General features: G+C 35.9%; 1 protein-coding gene across 2 annotated transcripts; it reads left to right on the forward strand.

The window, feature by feature from the left end:
* Positions 1–70: 70 nt before the first annotated feature.
* LOC139698814 (two pore potassium channel protein sup-9-like) lies at positions 71–15196 on the forward strand. 2 transcript variants are annotated; one of them, XM_071597738.1, is made up of 6 exons: positions 71–259; positions 351–503; positions 594–749; positions 4558–4901; positions 6198–6316; positions 13017–15196. In XM_071597738.1, the coding sequence occupies exons 2-6, from the start codon at positions 377–379 to the stop codon at positions 13186–13188; spliced, it is 918 nt and encodes a 305-aa protein (XP_071453839.1). In that variant the 5' UTR covers positions 71–259; positions 351–376; the 3' UTR covers positions 13189–15196. The 2 variants fall into 2 exon arrangements, with proteins under 2 accessions (XP_071453839.1, XP_071453838.1); XM_071597737.1 differs by having other exon boundaries at positions 9008–13129.
* The last annotated feature ends 2424 nt before the right edge of the window (positions 15197–17620 follow it).

Raw genomic sequence — 17620 nt, forward strand, 5'->3', positions numbered from 1 at the left:
TGAAGGTACGATGTCAACATTGCGCATAGTTTGTTATCATCGAGAAGATAATCTTGGTTTGGTCCTTATTTTATGGGGGTGACCCAGGAAGATGCCGGAAAAGTTAAATTATGCATGGAACGACATGTTTATCTCTTTAAGTTCTATACCTCTTTAATATTTTCAAGCAGCATACTGATGTCAGTTCAAACTCACGATACTTTCTTAAGAGACTTCGCGTAAGAGCTGAATGGACTTCTATCTTGTTTCGTGGTTAATGGTTGGTTCTGTGGCTGAGACATTACTGCGACGTTTCAAATGCAATACCTAATAAAAATTTTGTCATTTAATGATTTGAATTTTTGAATTAGGTATTTGGAAGCATGCATTAATAAAAATGAAGCGTCAGAACGTAAGGACTCTTTCTCTGGTGGTGTGTACGTTCACGTACTTGCTAATTGGTGCGGCAGTTTTCGACGCGTTGGAGTCGGATACTGAAAGAAAAAGATGGGAATTTTTGTCAGGTAGTTCTGCATGTTTTTGAATTCAGAGTGCATTGATTTCAAATTATATCCTTATAAATGACTTTGAGATTCCATGAATTCATTTTACAGAATTAAAGGAGAAACTCATCCGGAAATATAATTTCTCACAAGAAGATTATCGAATGATAGAGATAGTCATTATTGAGAACAAACCACACAAAGCTGGACCGCAATGGAAATTCGCCGGGGCTTTCTACTTTGCTACAGTTGTGCTAGCTATGATTGGTAATTACTGTGGTATTTGATTTTTTCAGTTGTGTGATTACAGCTATGAATCTCATATTTATCATCAGTAATTATTGCCCACGTACCAGTTGAGCTAAAACCGCTGAATGTTTTTTATTTTTACTTTCCTTAGGATTGTGTTTCTCTAACGTGGGATTTTTTAAATGTGGGCCCAAATGTGCATATTATCGCAATAGATTTATGTGAAAATTCACATGAATTTAGTCTTATGGGAAGTTGAAATGAATCATTCAAAACTACATTGTTATTCATTGCTTATTTTTAGTAAACATATTAATTATTTCCTTTTTATTCCGGTCTTAAAAGAGCAAAAAAACACGTTAGGTCCCACCATATTTGTTAATTTTAAATAGGATCAATGTATGTGGAAATCCTAGCATATTCTGTCCTGAAGGCCCAAAGCAGCAGCCAGTGCACTGAGTCCTATAGGGAACCCTCTGCTATTGATTACGGATAGATTATTCCTTGTTAGGGAATCTTTTATACCTTTTCATAACAATATTGCAACTTTAAATTAATTATTGTCGTTGTTTTTTAAATCTTTGTTGTCAATGAGGGTCAGGTGGAGACATTAGTTTTTGGAGAGGGATGGCCAGACCCCATGTTATTATGCTTATTACATGTCTTATTGAGAGTAATATGGTAAAGTTAGGTTTTTGATGGATCCAATACCTAGGCTCTGCTACATTTATAATCCTCAATTGAAACAGCATTGAGAAATATTCTCAAGTCTGATTTACAATGAACCGTTTATCAAATAAACATACTCCCTGCCCCCATTCATTCTTTCCATCATACCTTTTCTTTTCCTGTATTTACCTCATCCACCCTACGTTCTACCCCATACCACAATCTTTAGCTGTCCATATCCTACTTAGTATATCCTTAATCCATTTTTCCTGCATTTTTTTTAGTTTCTACCAACAACCTTTTCTCCTTGTTCACCATGTCTAGAACATCCTTGTTTCTTCTGTCATTGATGCTTATAGTAATAATATTTATTGTTCCCTGACCATGCGTATCATTTAGGTATTGGAGTCATAAAATAAAAAGAAAATATCAAACTACAGGTACATTTTGACCGGAGAAACATGCTTAAAAAAAGAGCGCATACATTGAAGTATATAATAAATCACAATACATTATAACTGTTTGTCATTTAAAAATTCTGCCCATGCCACTTTTACCATCCATCTTCTTACCTACTTCATTTTACATTTATCCTCTTGCCTATATGACTAAGTTCCCGGGGGATCGAGATGGTGCGGGGGCTAACGTACTGGCTTCCCACCCTGAGGGCGCGGGTTCAAATCCCGGCGGTGTTGAATATTTTTCAGAGGTATCTCGATCCCTACTTGAGGTGCTTTGTGGAGGGCACTTTGAGTGAGTACGGCGTCCGTCGGATGGGACGTTAAGCTGCGGACCCCTTGGCGCCTTTCGTAAAGAGTAGGCTAATGCCGACGCCGGGTTTCTCTCCACCCTTCATCCTTTCCTGTCCATCCCCTATGGCGCAAATGACCTTAGCTGTCGGTCGCCTCCCCTAAAAACTACTACTACTAAGTTCCTGCAACATACGTTCAACACCTCAATAGGTGAACTGCTCTTCCTTCCCTTGCGTGTACACCCCAACTTTAATGTTTATTTCTTCCTATATCATAAGAACCTCATTGCCTTTGGTTTTACTCATTGATGCCATGTAGCATTTGGGATGCGAGTGAAAAAGGCCTCATTCGGGAAATTGAGAAGGTTCAATGCTGGGCAGCTCACTTTGTTAAAAATTCTTATGATAAAACAAAATGCGTCTCTGAAATGCTTATGGATTTGGGGTAGGAATCATTAGGAGAGACGATTCAATGCAAGATTAAAATTACTAAATAAATTCAGATCTGCATGTTTCAGCAACGAGGTCTCGCAAATTATTCGCACTCCAACATACATTGGTCGCTTGGATCATGTATATAAAATTTGGGAAATAGATGCCAGAATAAGGAGACTCTAGGCCTCCTTCCCACGGACAATACGGAATAGCAACTGCAGGGTAATAGGTAGCAAAAATTCTACTTTCCACCCTCAGCGTCTAGGGAATACTTATTTCTACTCAATCGCATGCTCTTTCACTAACCTAGTGTGTTTTGTTGCCAAAACCTATTCTTTCTAAATTACCTCATTAGTGTTCTGTCCATCTGTTTTTAAGTCTCTCCCTCAATCCCTTGTCCCTCTCCTTGGGGAGGAGAGCGTTTTGTGTGGCATGTTCATGTGGTGGTGGAATTTCGCCTTCTAACTTTTCATATTCTGGCTTGTGCGTCGTTGGATGACTTTCGTGCTGCATCCTGGGGTGCAGTTGTTTTTAGGTTTAAGGTATATGTGTTTGCATGAGTGTTGGATGAGGGGATTTTTGCATGAGTGTGTGCGCTGCTGTGGGTGTAGTATTGCATGTGGTATTGTTTCTATTTTTGGGTGGTGACCTAACACCCGCCGCAAGCTGCCACCTGCCCTCGTGGCGGCTTGCGGTGTATTATGTAGATGTAGATTCTCATTTTCTACCATCATGCTGACATTATAGTGGGTTCAGCTAATTGCCAGCTTAAGTATGCTCATGTATGCATTAGTTTAATGGTTTCAAAATAAAAAAATGTGTTTTAAGAATGAATGTCTTTTTTTTAAAGCTCTGTTGTTCAAGGCCAGAAATCAGATAGCCTTGGAACAAGTGAAAAGAAATTGACCCAAAGCAGCTCCAACATACTATTGTTTTCAGTTTAGATTGCACATAAATTGCTGTGGATAGTTAATTAAATGTAGGGAATTAGTGATCTTCAGTATTGTTTCCAAACATATAGTAATAATAATAATTAATTGTCATTAGGCGATCAGGATACAATAAACAAGAGGTTATTAAATGATATAAGGGGCATAATATATGATGAATCACACAGTACATAGAAATATGTAGAAAAAACACACTATGCAGTAATATGCAAAAATTACATCAAATTACACAAAGTAATTATTAGTTTACAAATAGGTTATAATACTGAGTATTCAAGTATTAGCTCACAAAATAAAACATTTCCTTCGGCAGGTATTCCATAAGTTTTACTTAAAAGCTGCCTACAATTCCAATTTCTCTCAGTGATTGAGGTAATTTATTACACAAATGTATGCCCATTTCCCTGGGTCCACCTTGTAAAGCTTTAGTTCTTACGCTTTGGTAATGTATCTCATTAGTACCTCTTGTGTTATAACCATGCACATTACTATTTAGCATGTAGTAGCTCATGTATAGTGTGACATTGTCAGTTAAACTCAATGTGTATATGATATGGAAGAGGAAGTCATTTGAGGTCCTTGTAAATTGTCAGGGATGGGCAATCATCTGGTTTCCCAGAGAAAATTGGAAAACATCTTTTTGAAGAAAACAGTGTTCATTCAATTGCATTGTTTCAAGCCAGACATGAAGATTTATCATTTTCATCATACCCATTCGTATGAGACTATTGAAATATCTCTTGAGTCCTAAGTTCTCAGAAATCAATTTTTTGCTGATCGTTTCCCCACGAATGAGTGAATAGGCCCATCCCTAGGATCATGTCTGAGTTAAGTTGTCGATGGCCCCCAAGAATGCCACCACAGTAACTTCTGAAGTAACCCTAATGCATGAAGATTTTGAAACCCCCAAATATTTTAAAAATTTGGCCCTGGTGAATTGTGATACTTTGTATTCTTTTTATTCATTTAGTATTTCTACTATAATTGATGCATCATGATTAAATGTCTTGTCCCTTTTCAGGTTATGGACATTCCACTCCAGTTACTTATGGAGGCAAAGCATTTTGCATTGTTTATGCAATGGTCGGGATTCCCTTAGGCCTTGTTATGTTCCAGAGTATTGGTGAAAGACTGAATAAGTGTGCCTCCCTTGTCATTCGCCGAGGGAAGCGATGGCTTCGTTTTCGTCAAACAGAGGCTACAGAGATGAATTTGATGCTTGCTACCGGCTTGTTGTCTTCTGCCATCATTACAACTGGTGCTGCTGTTTTCTCACGCTATGAGGGATGGAGTTACTTTGATAGTTTCTATTATTGCTTTGTAACTCTCACAACAATTGGATTTGGAGACTATGTTGCTCTGCAGGTTAGTGAAATTCACTCAAAAATGTTATGATACTTTAATATCAATTCATATGTTTATGGCATATTGCTATTTTTTGTGTCTATATTATTTTATCTTGGCTACTTCCCAATTACATAATTTAATAAAGCAATCATTTCTAAAAAAATACATGAAAAGGTTATAACTTTCATGGCAGTATGGCTGTGACCTAAATGAAAGCATGCATCCTCTAATAGTGATATGCCAAAAATCCAAATCATGTCTGAGGGTTGATGTGGTTTATTCTGTTTACACATCCTTTTATTTTGTCTTCACTTATTGGTGTTGAGTTGGATGGAATGAAGGGAGAAAAGAAGGATGTGGAATTGAAAAGGGATTCACCATAGTACCCGATTCTGGTTGTGTTTTTGGTTAGAAGGTTTGCATAGGCTGTGCACATCCAAAACCTAGCTTAACCGGTAGAATATCAAAAGAATAGATGAATCAAGTTATTTTGCTTTAGTTGTTAAATACTTTTTCCTGTTTTGAATTCCCAAATAGTTTTGCTTTCTCTCAGGTTGCTTGAAATACATTTTGTGGTTTGATAAAGTTTAAGTGAATTTAATTGCTTAACAGTATTATTTCACATTATTAACAGTATTGTCAACAATAATAATTTCTTGCCTGAATTTGGATGGTTTTTACTTTATTCCATGGTCCATATTCTTTACATGGATCTGCCAACCACGGCAGATGACATATGATGATTAGTTTAGAAAGGTTTTAACTAGTGAGTATGTTCTTACCCTGAAAATTATTTTTCCTGTTGGCTCAAAGGTGTCAGATGATTCCACTTCAAAATGAATCATTGCATGATTGAAATTGTCAAATGTCCAGGTTCTTCGTTAATCTTTGATGAGAATCTTAATCTGGTGACTTTACTTTTCTTCCACAAACATTCAATGAAACTGATGAAGGTTCGTTGCTGCTTACAGGAACCGTCGCATAGGTTGGCTTATTAACAAGCCAATCTACTAGATGGTAATTCCCAGAAGCAGCATGAAACCTTCATCAGATAGATGTTGCGGAAACCTTAAGATTAAATTCAATGAAACTGTTCAGTAGTTCATTTTTCTGACATTCACTGGAATTGGTTTGGATTAAGACAGCAGTTAGAAGTTCATGATGATTGTTTGAGTCAGCCACCACTTTCAAATAAATAGAGTGGATGTACTGTGTCGAAAGCTATGTGTTTCTCTAGATTGGTTTATCAATTGAAATTTTTTTGTGTGATTTCCTGGAAAAATGTGTTAGAATATTTGTTTTCTTTATTTTTAGAATGACCAGGCACTAAGCAATAAACCTGGGTATGTGGCCTTGAGTTTAGTGTTCATTCTATTCGGACTGGCTGTTGTTGCAGCTAGCATCAATCTTTTGGTTCTTCGCTTCATGACAATGTGAGTTTTGGAAAGAAGTAGTTCCATGTTTGCATATCATGTATGTTAAGGTTCATTTATAGATTAAGTAAAGTAAAGGAGAAGGTGAAAATATTTCAGAATGAGAACATCTTGAAATATTGAAAATTAGAAAAAGATCCAGTCCATGATATTTCTTTACGCATACATATTTTGTTAATGATGTGAAATGGTTAATTTGAAATAGTACTTGCGATCAACAAATTTTTGATTCAAAGGAAAACGCGTCCATTCTAAATCATACATCTTAATTGTTGGCAAATGATTCAAATGCATATTTTATTCACCCATTTTTATTTCACAAAAAGTTCATTACATTGAGGGTGGTCTGATAACAAAATATGCCAATATGCTTTTTATATCTATTCATTGTGCATGAAAATTGTTGTGCAGGTATATCCTAATTGCAAGTTATATGAATGAGTTGTGATGCACAGAAAGGTACAGTGTTGATGAAGTACAAAGGTATATAGGGCATTTAATCTCCCTTAGTGTGCTGTGCAGAAATTATATACATTCATGTTTGGTACACTATACTGAGGAAATATAATCCAAATTGCATTCATGTGCACTGGGTAAAGCTGAGGGGTACAGAGAGTGGTGAGTGCTCACAATAATCCATATAAAATCAAGTCATACAATTAGATTGAGAAACTCACATGCCTGTCCAGTTCAACTCTGTGAGGATAAAAAGAATATTTAACCTTAAATGGGCATTTTATGGAAACAGAGAAAAATATTAATTTTGGAAACTTAACAACAACTCCTGAGCTAAAGTAGGTGCACATTTGAGAATTTTGCATTGGTAACTAAGTAGATCTGGCTATATAATCTTCAAATGTGTGAGCTATTGAGTGACTATCAGCAGCATCAAATGAGAAAAATGAGGAAACATAGCAAGATCTGAAAACGTTTGGCAATCTCCTGTCATTAAGGTGAATTTCAAGTATTGGAAGACTCAACTTTGCAGTCCTCTGTGATATGGCATTAATTCCACCAAGTGTCGATGCCGTGTATCTTTCTAACATATATTTCCCCTTCTTTTCCCATAATATGCTTTCAAAAACTGGAGGCTTGGAATAAAGTTTCTAAATTTTAGGAAGGAGGACCATATTTTAAGAGTTGCGCAAGGAGCATATTTTGGTCCTAGTTTTTCCTTTCATTGTAGTATCTCATGGGAGATGTAGTTGTCTCTGCTTATTTCATTGTTTCATCTACTCCTCGCAACCCTACATCTCTTTGACCATTGGCTCTTGTATTGGTTGGCTCCAAAGTCAGTGTTTGGTATTGTTAGTGCCAATGGTAAAATAATTGATGGAAAGAAGTGCATATGTGAGAGGTGAATAAGCCGTGAAAGGTATCTCACTCTTGAAGTTGTTTACGGCTCTGAGGGATAAATATTGATCTGCAATATTCTTCATTAACAGCTTAATTCAAAAACTGCATAAGCGGTATATTAAGTCACTTCAAAAGTTTATGATTAATGGTAAATTACTTTTCCTTTCAAGTTAAACCCATTGTGAGCAATATTAAAAATTTAAAGATATAGTAGCATTCCAAGATAAAATTGACTATTCCAAGCAACTGCCACAACAGTAACTTTTGACGGAGTCATCCGTTAATATGCATTTCATGTGCTACAATTTCAGAGTGTGAAAATCATTTGCCTTGACCAGGATCTGGTTGCATTAAAATAGATTATGTTTTGATGCTTTACATTGTAGTGTAATGCTAATTTGTATCTGTAAGTTTGTATAAACAAGTGTTGATATTAGGAGAGGCCAGCCTCTCAGATGATCTCAGGCTACCAGACTTGGATCTTGTACTACTATACAATGTATTTTTGTAAATGAATTCACAATGCTGTGTGATCTTTAAATCTCATGTTCAGACTTTCCCTCATCATGATGTAGTGTATATTAGTCTACTGTCAGTACATCCTCACCATAATGCAAGTAGATGTCATTATGATTTACGTATTTATATACAATGTTATAAATTGGGATCATATTGAATCAATGAATTCACATTCCCATTTCATTTAATGGTGATAATGCAACTATTTTGGTGGCTTTTTGGGGACAATTTACACCTACCTCTTGTCTTGTGAGGAACATTGGTATTAATTATACAAATGCAAGTATGCTTAATATGCCTGCCCTCAACTATTATCACATCAATGTTTGTTGTGAAGGGTCTACATGAAAAGGAATTTTGCAATATTCATTGTTTTCAGGCTTAACTTTGTGGAAACCATTATCACTGAAGTAAAAAAATACGATGTTTCTTTCCACCACCTCGGGAACATAATGCCAATGCATCAAAACTAGTCATACCTTATAGAATTGGTGGGAAGATATATCATGTTTTTTTTACTTCAGTGAGGAATATTTCAGTTTAACTGTGCATTGCACTAAATTATGAACAGATTTCATGTAACATTGTTTAGCTTCCAGCATCTCAATTCATTTTTGCACGTAAATTAAAAGTCATGGTCAATACATTGCATCGTCATGCAAACCAAGCTAGAGCCCCTTGAGAACTACTTATTATAGTAATGATATAAGATGCATCTTCATTGCATCTGGTAATGTGTTGATTTTCTTGGAGTAATAATTGGAAAGAAAAGGATCAAAAGAAGCTTACATACTCTCTTCATTATTCCCTCTGAAGGAATGCGGAGGATGTAAGGCGTGAGGATAATGAGTTGCAGTCAGCATCTCACCATGTTGTAACTTTGGATGGAGAAGTGATGGCTGTCAATGGGAAGCTGCTGGCTGGCCACATGGTGTCGTTAAATGCAACGGACACTGCCGATCAAGTGTCTGTTTGCTCCTGCACCTGCCTTGCCCACCGCCACCAAGCACACATGAACTCCTCACATGCATCCACCCCCTCTCCCCAGGCATCAGGCTGTCGACGCCTTCTCAGTATTTGCCCTGGCTCACGAAGTCGACCGATGCCAATCCGTAGTCACAGGAATCCTAGATCTCAACGCCCAGGAGCTGGTCTTGCCCTTCTGGGTGCAGGCTCCAATGTGAAAAGGGCTTCTGTCTGATTAGTATCGCACATCCCTCTAGTCAGGGCAGGGTATAAGCTTCCCCAGGGTTCAGGGGAGTTTAACCCCAAAGACATGGTGCCTCACGAAAGGTACTTATTTAGGTGGTAATCCCTCTCCGCATTTAAGGGTTGGGCATCAACTCCATTGGTTGGTTGTACTAACTGCTGGAGCTTCTCAAATGGCGAGGGTGAGGGTGAAAGGCCACTTGCAGTTTAGTTGGTCCATTTGGAGTGCACAGTTTTAGCTACCGAGCACTTATGCTGCAAAGATCTCATTTCTCTGAATAATATTTAAATGAATGAATGGTATTTTTTCTCTGTATTTATTAAAAAATAATGGCTGCCTCATTCATATTGCCTAAATAGTTTCTGATTTAAATTAGTGGCTATTCCATGTATTCATCTGGAGCTAACCGTCACTAATTAACTGTTAAATGGGAATGTTAATTGAGAATTGAACTGGCTTGCACATTTAAGTTGCATGCCAAGACTACATACAGATCATGATCAAGGCAATACAGAATGAATCTTATGTATACAATGCTAACCATTTTTGCATTAGGTGATCCAGTTTTAAGATTAAATTAAGATTTTCATCAATCTGAGTAGAATTGAAGTAGTTGGTTGTTAATGCGAGTAACTGCCCCTGGCAATATGAAAATCCTATGAGTTCATGAGTCCATTAATCACTTTTTAACCATTTTGCCATTTTGCATGCTGTAGTTTTTATGCATATTGTAGATTTTTTTCTGTAAAAATACTTCATAAAATTATGACGTGTCAAATGTGGTTACATGCCTGTAGGTTTTTTAAATGAGATATTTTTACATACCTATATTTTTAGTCAGTTACTACACCACATTTTAATGCACTTAGTTTACAAATGCTAACAATAGTAAAAATAATAATGGTATGGCTTATGATATGTAATATCATTTTATTCCCATTAGCTAGAGTTAACACAACCAATATTCTTCAATTAGACCAGCCAAAGTGACATGTTTCGTATTTTTTGGATTTGTAGAAACATGTCTTAAATGAATTTCTTGTCCATCTCATGGTTCTGTGGCTACAAAGCACATTGTCTACCTCAAAACCATTCCAGATTTAATTAACAGCAACTTTTAATTCCCTCCCCACTTTCGTAAAGATTTCTGACTTTGACAGAATCAGCTCGCAAGAAAACTCTTGGAGTTGGGCTCCACTGGAGAGCTTTAGGCATAAATTTGTTGTTTTTAGTTCTTATCATGCTTGTTGATAGTTTCTTGCTATTCAAATATTATTTGAACTGTTCAGACTTTTATGATGGCTAGATCTGTAGTCTATACAAATTATCACTGTAAGGCAATTACATGGGTCCTTTTGTGAATTCATGTATTTTCACAATCATCTAGACATTGCATAAATAACAATTTTCTTTAAAAAAATAACAACTGGTCAACTACACACACCCTCTCATCACAAACTCGAAGTGTGGTCTACCTTTAAATGTTACCTATATCATGATGTTGAAAGTGGATTTAATTGTTGAGGAAGGAAATGGTCACAATTATGAATTTTAAAAGGGATGTGGAAGCAGATAGGTTAGCTTCCAGAGGCAGATGAGAACAAGGTCAAGGGTTAAAAAGACAGTGTACTGTGGTCAGTTTTCTGCTCTTGATATATGGCCTGTGGGTGAAATGAATAATTTTTTGTACCTGTATTGGCAAACGTTTAATCTTCATCATAGGTGAAATATATGGGAACATGTGTAGATAAACGTATGGAAGAATGGGAGGTTCTCTCACATAGATAGGAATGCATGTGGAAACTAGGAGGGATGAGATCATGTAAGCAAAAAGGTTGAAAATGAGTGGCATCTTAGACATTGTAATAAGAACATTTTCAAATTTAGCTTGTGAGAGCATGTATGCATATGCGTTGATCATGGGAATTGTCTTATAGCAATCACTCAGTCAAATTTACTTGGAAAAAAGCAAACATCTGTCCTTATCCCTATATCAAGGTTGCTGAAGGTCCGTTTGTGTCATTTGCCAGCTTTTGAGGCTTTAAATTTATGGACTATGGATGGAGAGTATTGGAATATTATTTTTGTCCTCCAGAAACCTGTTTTTGCAGCATAATTGAAATAATTCAATTTGATATAATTCATTGCCGTAATGCTGATCTTTATTAGGAATACTTAAGCCCCTGAGTTTGAAATTGGATTCAGTATTCTCCCCACAATCAGAAGTAAAGTAGAGTCTTTGAAGCTTTTTGAGGATTATCTGACATGAGTTGAGTTAGTGCTAAGAGAATTAATTGGTCATGATAAAAAGCTGGGGTCATGTAGTCATGGTCATGTGATTTAACTCCTTACTTATGAATGGCATTACCACTTACATGGCATTCATACATAAACTTTTAACTATACATATTCACGTATATTTTACATGTTGTGGCAGCATTAATGACACAAACTTCATTTGAGAATCCATTCTAAATTCATTCATCCTAAATCCATTCTATGATGGTGAGTGATATCATTATAGTAGCAATTTTCATGTATCTAGAATTCTCTAGTATCTTCTGTCCTGAGTTGAACGTAATTGTTCCGTATGATATATGGAAAAATATATAGGAAGCAGTTTATAGGGGGAAGCAAAAGTATTGATTGTAATTAATATTTATCGAAGAATGTGTCAGATTTAGTGGATCACTTATTTCCCTGTAAATTTGGTAAAAGAGTACAAACTGGAAAGTGATTACCTCTTTGATCTTAGCATGCACATTTGAATGAAATTACTTGTTGAATTATCCTCATTTCATTAGCCATCTGGTGCCTATTAATTGTCACAAATTCATAATTTCATGTATCTCATGGATATCTTAAACTGGAAAAAGTTAATGCTAATAATATTGAACTGAGTGCTTCTGTATGGATGGAGTGAATTTTAGTTTCACCATTTTGTGAATGGGTTATTAAGTTTTTGTTGAGTCCCATTTCATTCCTATGTAAGAAAAAAATGCCATCGATTGTGAGAAATTGTTGTGTATAAGACACGCGAAAAAGTTTAGTGTTGTCATGTGGACCAAAAGCCATGAACTACAATGATTTTAGTTTTTGATAGAATGCACATCCAATTTTCAAGATTTAGTGATGAGAAGGGAAAGTGATTCCAAGAAAACCACATTGAAAAAATGTTGTAACGGAAGATGAATATTTTAAAATGTGAAGTTGTCCTGGTTATCATGTCAGTAAAATCTTAATATTCATCATGAATATATCCATGGGGGATGTGTTCGTCCAGTAGTAAAGCATTGGACTACTGATGAGAGCGCCTTAGTTCAATTCCCAGGCATGCCTCTGGGTAACCTCAGACCCACCCAAGCTGTCTGTTGAATTTTTGGGGTACCTCATTCCTGGGAAACCATAGCCAGCACAAGAAAAGGTACTGGTCCCCCTACTCTGATGCGTGAATTTCACCTGCCATTGGGCTTGGTATTTGGTGAACTCTGGCATCACCTGCCAAAGTGACCTTCTGGTTGATTGCTGTGTTTAGGATTTATTTATTTATTTATCGACTTAATTGGGCGAGGTTGAGACTAATAGTCCCTTCTTCCACCTAACCCTACATTATAGACATTATATTGAGGACAATCACATACAACCAAGCCCTAGATGGAGGGAAATCCACCTAGGCGGGAATCGAACCCGCGACCTTTGGGTTGGTAGGCGAGGACGTTACCCCGCCGCCATCGAGGCCGGCCGATTTATATCTAAGGACAAGATTCAACTGGAGCCTCTGAGGTAGTGGAGTGAAATATATTCTAATGGAAATGTTTGTGTGAAATTGTGGCTGGTATGTGTAATGCTTCGGTCTGCATAATGCCATCTGTTTTGAATTGTTATTATGTTTATTATGCATGTAAAATGTGGTCTGCCATAGAAAGTAAGATCCAAGATATTTAATATTTTACAGTATTAATAACACGAAGTTCGTGCACTGATACTGAAGTTTCGAAAGTATTATAAAACAGAAAATACTACAAATTGGTTTAATTACTATCATGAATCTTTTCCTGTATAATATCCGAGGATGATTTTGTCCTGAATTTAGATATTTATACTTCTAGATATTGTGTATGACAATGGTGTTTCCCTGTCATAGAACATTTTATGTTGTTATTGTTTACTAGTTCATTTTTTTCCTTTGTATAATTGAGAACACTGGAACAGTGCAGGGCCAAATAGGATTTGGATTTGTCAATTCTCAGCTGATATTGACTCAGGCCAATGTCAGCACAGGAATGACACAGCTTTTGATTGACACCAGGATATAATTAACTCCAATATTGGACCAACTTTGTAATAGGCATAAGACTGACACCATTAGAATGTTTAATATTGCACTCAAGAATAACATATATTGGTATAATATAGACCCAGGCATGTGATAGGTTGGGCCTTCATGGTATCGTTTTCGTTTCCCTATACCTTCTATATAAGATGTTTTATCTTTCGATAATGTAAAATATCCTGTTCTGAAAATTTTATCTTGTAAGGAGGAATCATTTACTCTCCTCTGATTGTCATACCTTTCAGGACTTGATGCAGAAATTCTTAGTGATCAACTGACTAATCAGATTTATGTGCTTAAATCCTATTCCTTACCTATCTGTTCCTTTGCTTCTGATCATATTCTAATTGACTACCTATAAGCAGTCAATTGCAACAGAAGTAAGCAAAGAAAATGGCATAAGGGCTTATGTGGATGATGTCTCAAGTGGTTAGCCTCAAATGCCTAACTGACATTTTAAATGAGATACTGTTATATCACACCAGCTAAAGCATTCTTACATATTCTATTTGTCGTATATGATCATGCTTTACGTTCATCCATGAGTGAGAGATTAAGCATTTATTGCTAAATGACTCAGCAAAGGTTAAATAATTTTGGAGAGACAGTATTCAGTTATGTGGTCATAATTTCTAAGTTTTTTCTAGTCATTTTAAATACATATTAAGATTGCTGCTGCATGAAGAAAAAATTTTACTTAATTTATTTAATTTATTTTTTCATATGCATTAATGCTGGTTGGTATATTGGCATATTGCAGGTATGTATATCTACCTTAGAACACAAAGAAAACTTGAAAGTTGAAACTTTTGGAAGGCTTTTTTTTCCAGGGGCTGAAAACATTTTGTGATAATATTTGGAATGGTGGTCATGGTAGAAAAGTTGTAAAAGTATTTGTACCTTTAAATTTTATTATTTATGTAAAATAAAAGGAATAGTATGTACACTATCAGGTCTCATCCAAGAGAAAGAGGAGATCCGTTGAAAACTATGAAGTTGCACACCACTGCAGTGTGAACATGTGTAGATTTTCTAAAGTGTGCCATACTACTGAATGGAAGTTATCCATCCTCATTTACTTATTTATATATTATGTTCACCGTATTGGAACATTGTACTAATTGATGAATTATGATGCTGTTAAAACCTTTGAAGGCGTTCATAGTTTTACATAGTTTTTATTCAATATTCAGGACATATTTAATGCCTCACTTACCTTGTACTAACCTCCCTAATGCCATAAAATAGAGTCATTATTTTACAATATATATTTATATTTTTACTTCTCTGGAGTGCATTTTTACCATAATACTTGAGAGTAAGTGACATGAGAAGAAATATGGGATTGCCAATTTTTTCATGCTGGTACAATCATGGAAATTTCATTTTGCATTTTTGCAATGGAGTATGTTCTGTAAACTATATTTTATACTTAATTTTTAGTATGGCACTGTAGCTATATGTGATATGAATGTACTCTTTTAAAATAAAAAAAAATATGAATCTCTCTACTTGTTTTATTAGAAGCAAAATATATTTAATTTTGAAATGAAAATAGGAATATATAGTATGTAAAATCAAGTGGTAGCCAATCTGGGTTAATGATTTGAATCTTGGCTGAATTGAGTGATTATCTTCCGTGTACAAAGCTGCAAGAAACAATTTTTTAAATATTCTCAAGTTAATGCCAGCTAGTTTATAAAGGGATGAAATATCTGTCAGATTGAACTTTCTAAATATTAGTATACATTTTTGAGACATCACCTGGAAGACTATTTCCCTTTTGATGATTGAAAAAATTGATGTTGTTCTGCCCTTTGTATTTTATTAACAGAGACTTCAGTTGGAGGCCTTGGAAATGTTTTTGATCATGAAGTGTTGATCCAAACATAGGTTATGTTGCCTAAATAGCATGTATTCTGTTCCCTATGGTTTCCTTGCCATTAGGAGATGCATTCTGTTCTATGCTTATACTTAGTTCTCCTGGCCTATGAAATTCTTGGACAAAGTTGCCTCAAAATCAGTTGCATGGACAATTAAATTATTATGTTTGGCCTCAGGAATGAGGACAGTGTTCATTCACTAGGCTCTAAGGAGAATCATGAAAAAAAGCACCTAGCTAACCTCATGGTATCCTTAATCACTTTCCAGATACATTCATTCCCTCAATCTCATTCATACCCAAGAAATTCCATTCTTCATTTTGTGCATATCATTTCCCTATCCAGCTAACTCCAACATTCAGACTCCCTGAGTCTATAAATATGCATGATTTTCCAGCTTTATACTGTTTGTAAGTACCTACATCCGCTGACATTTTCTACAGTTGTATTCACCCTCATTTTGCTACTGCATTTTCAATCATTTGAGGTGCAGTTGCAGTTTCTGGAGTGGATCCCAAATTCAGAAGGGGTCACCACAATGGTCCTTTCCAGGGGCTTAATTAATTTTTGATAATAGTTTAAAGTTGTTCCCAGTGAGAAAATTGAAAATAGGGGAAAACCTCTAGGAGAGTTCCCAACTACTTGTTTTTACACAGTACAGTCGAAGCATGTGTCAGAAATCAAGAAGAATATTTGATTGAAGATGAAGGAATTATTTTTGTTAAAGGGCAACATGTTATATTGATGGCCTGTTTTATGAGGTGCAATGTTTGTCTGTAAATGGTGCTCATTGATTTTTCTTTGTTTGCCACGGCCAATTTTGTTTTCCAAGGATTTCATGATATGACCATCATCAAAGCCTTGGATTTCCCACTGCAGAGTGTGACACATAGTCCAGAGTGTTTATGCCTCAGGTGAGATGGTGATCATTGAAGCCTTGTATCTCCCACTGCCAGGTATGACTAATGGTCCAGTGGGTCATGTGTTGAGCCTGGAATAGATACCCATAATTGCCAGGAGCCATACAGTACTTAATGGCTACGCCTCTGGGTCAGATGCCTTTGCTGTCACCTATCTGGCCTGGGTGATCCTACTAGAAGTACCTAAAAGTACCTACAGCTTCTGCCAGCACAACTAAAGGGATCATCAGAATGCCCAAGCCCTTTATCAATGTAAAGTTTGTACTACATGGGGTGGGTATTTCACTAAATAGTATTCATAAAATAATCCAACCCCAACTTGACTGAAACTTTTTTTAGTCTCATTATGTATGTACTTCATTCTACTGAAAAATATCACATGGAAATTCATGTCAAAGTTGTAAATATTGAATATTTTCCATTTTTTCCCGCTGGGCATTGAATACTCCATCATGATGCAAACCTACAGTGCCCATGGACTAAGGCTGTTGATAATTATTATTTGTCCGAGGCATATTTTGTTATGTGTAATGAAATATGATATTAAAGGGTACTATGGAATAATGGGAACTTCGATTGATTATATTTAAATTACCTTAATAATGGAATACTCTGTAAAGCATTGCAACTAATCTTCAGTCAGCTACATATAGTTACTGATTAATTTATTGCTTAAATATTTTATGAGTAGATTTTTCAAACTAACAGGTTATTTTATGATCATCTAAGCTAAAACTGTCTTAGATCTTCATAGAATTAGCTTTGGCTGAGTAATTTATATCTATGTAATTATACTTGGTGGTATTTCTTGTCATGGGGGAATGGTTCCCAGGGGGAAAAGGTTTGATCTACGTATTGTACATGACCAATATGTTGACCTTAAAGCTGAGTGCATCTTGCCTCATTGGAAATTAAATAAATTATCATTGACTACTCTATTGGGATAAGGTGGAGTGGCATTTCATGTTATAAGGTATGGTCACATTTTATGACCAATAATTTGTCTTTATATTCAGTGAAATCCAACGAAAGAATATATAAACATAACATATTGGAGCTTTGATAGTTGTTCAGAACCAAATA

Source organism: Hetaerina americana, unplaced genomic scaffold, assembly GCF_022747635.1.
Source record: "Hetaerina americana unplaced genomic scaffold, ioHetAmer1.1.p SCAF_9, whole genome shotgun sequence".
Classification (NCBI taxonomy): Eukaryota; Metazoa; Arthropoda; class Insecta; order Odonata; family Calopterygidae; genus Hetaerina; species Hetaerina americana.

Bases quoted from the DNA above. Each gene is read 5' to 3' on its own strand.
- LOC139698814 (XM_071597737.1), top strand. From the start codon at position 377: ATGAAGCGTCAGAACGTAAGGACTCTTTCTCTGGTGGTGTGTACGTTC. The intron at 750-4,557 runs GTAATTACTGTG...GTCCCTTTTCAG, and splicing joins AGTTGTGCTAGCTATGATTG to GTTATGGACATTCCACTCCA. The intron at 6,317-9,007 runs GTGAGTTTTGGA...TTCCCTCTGAAG, and splicing joins GTTCTTCGCTTCATGACAAT to GAATGCGGAGGATGTAAGGC.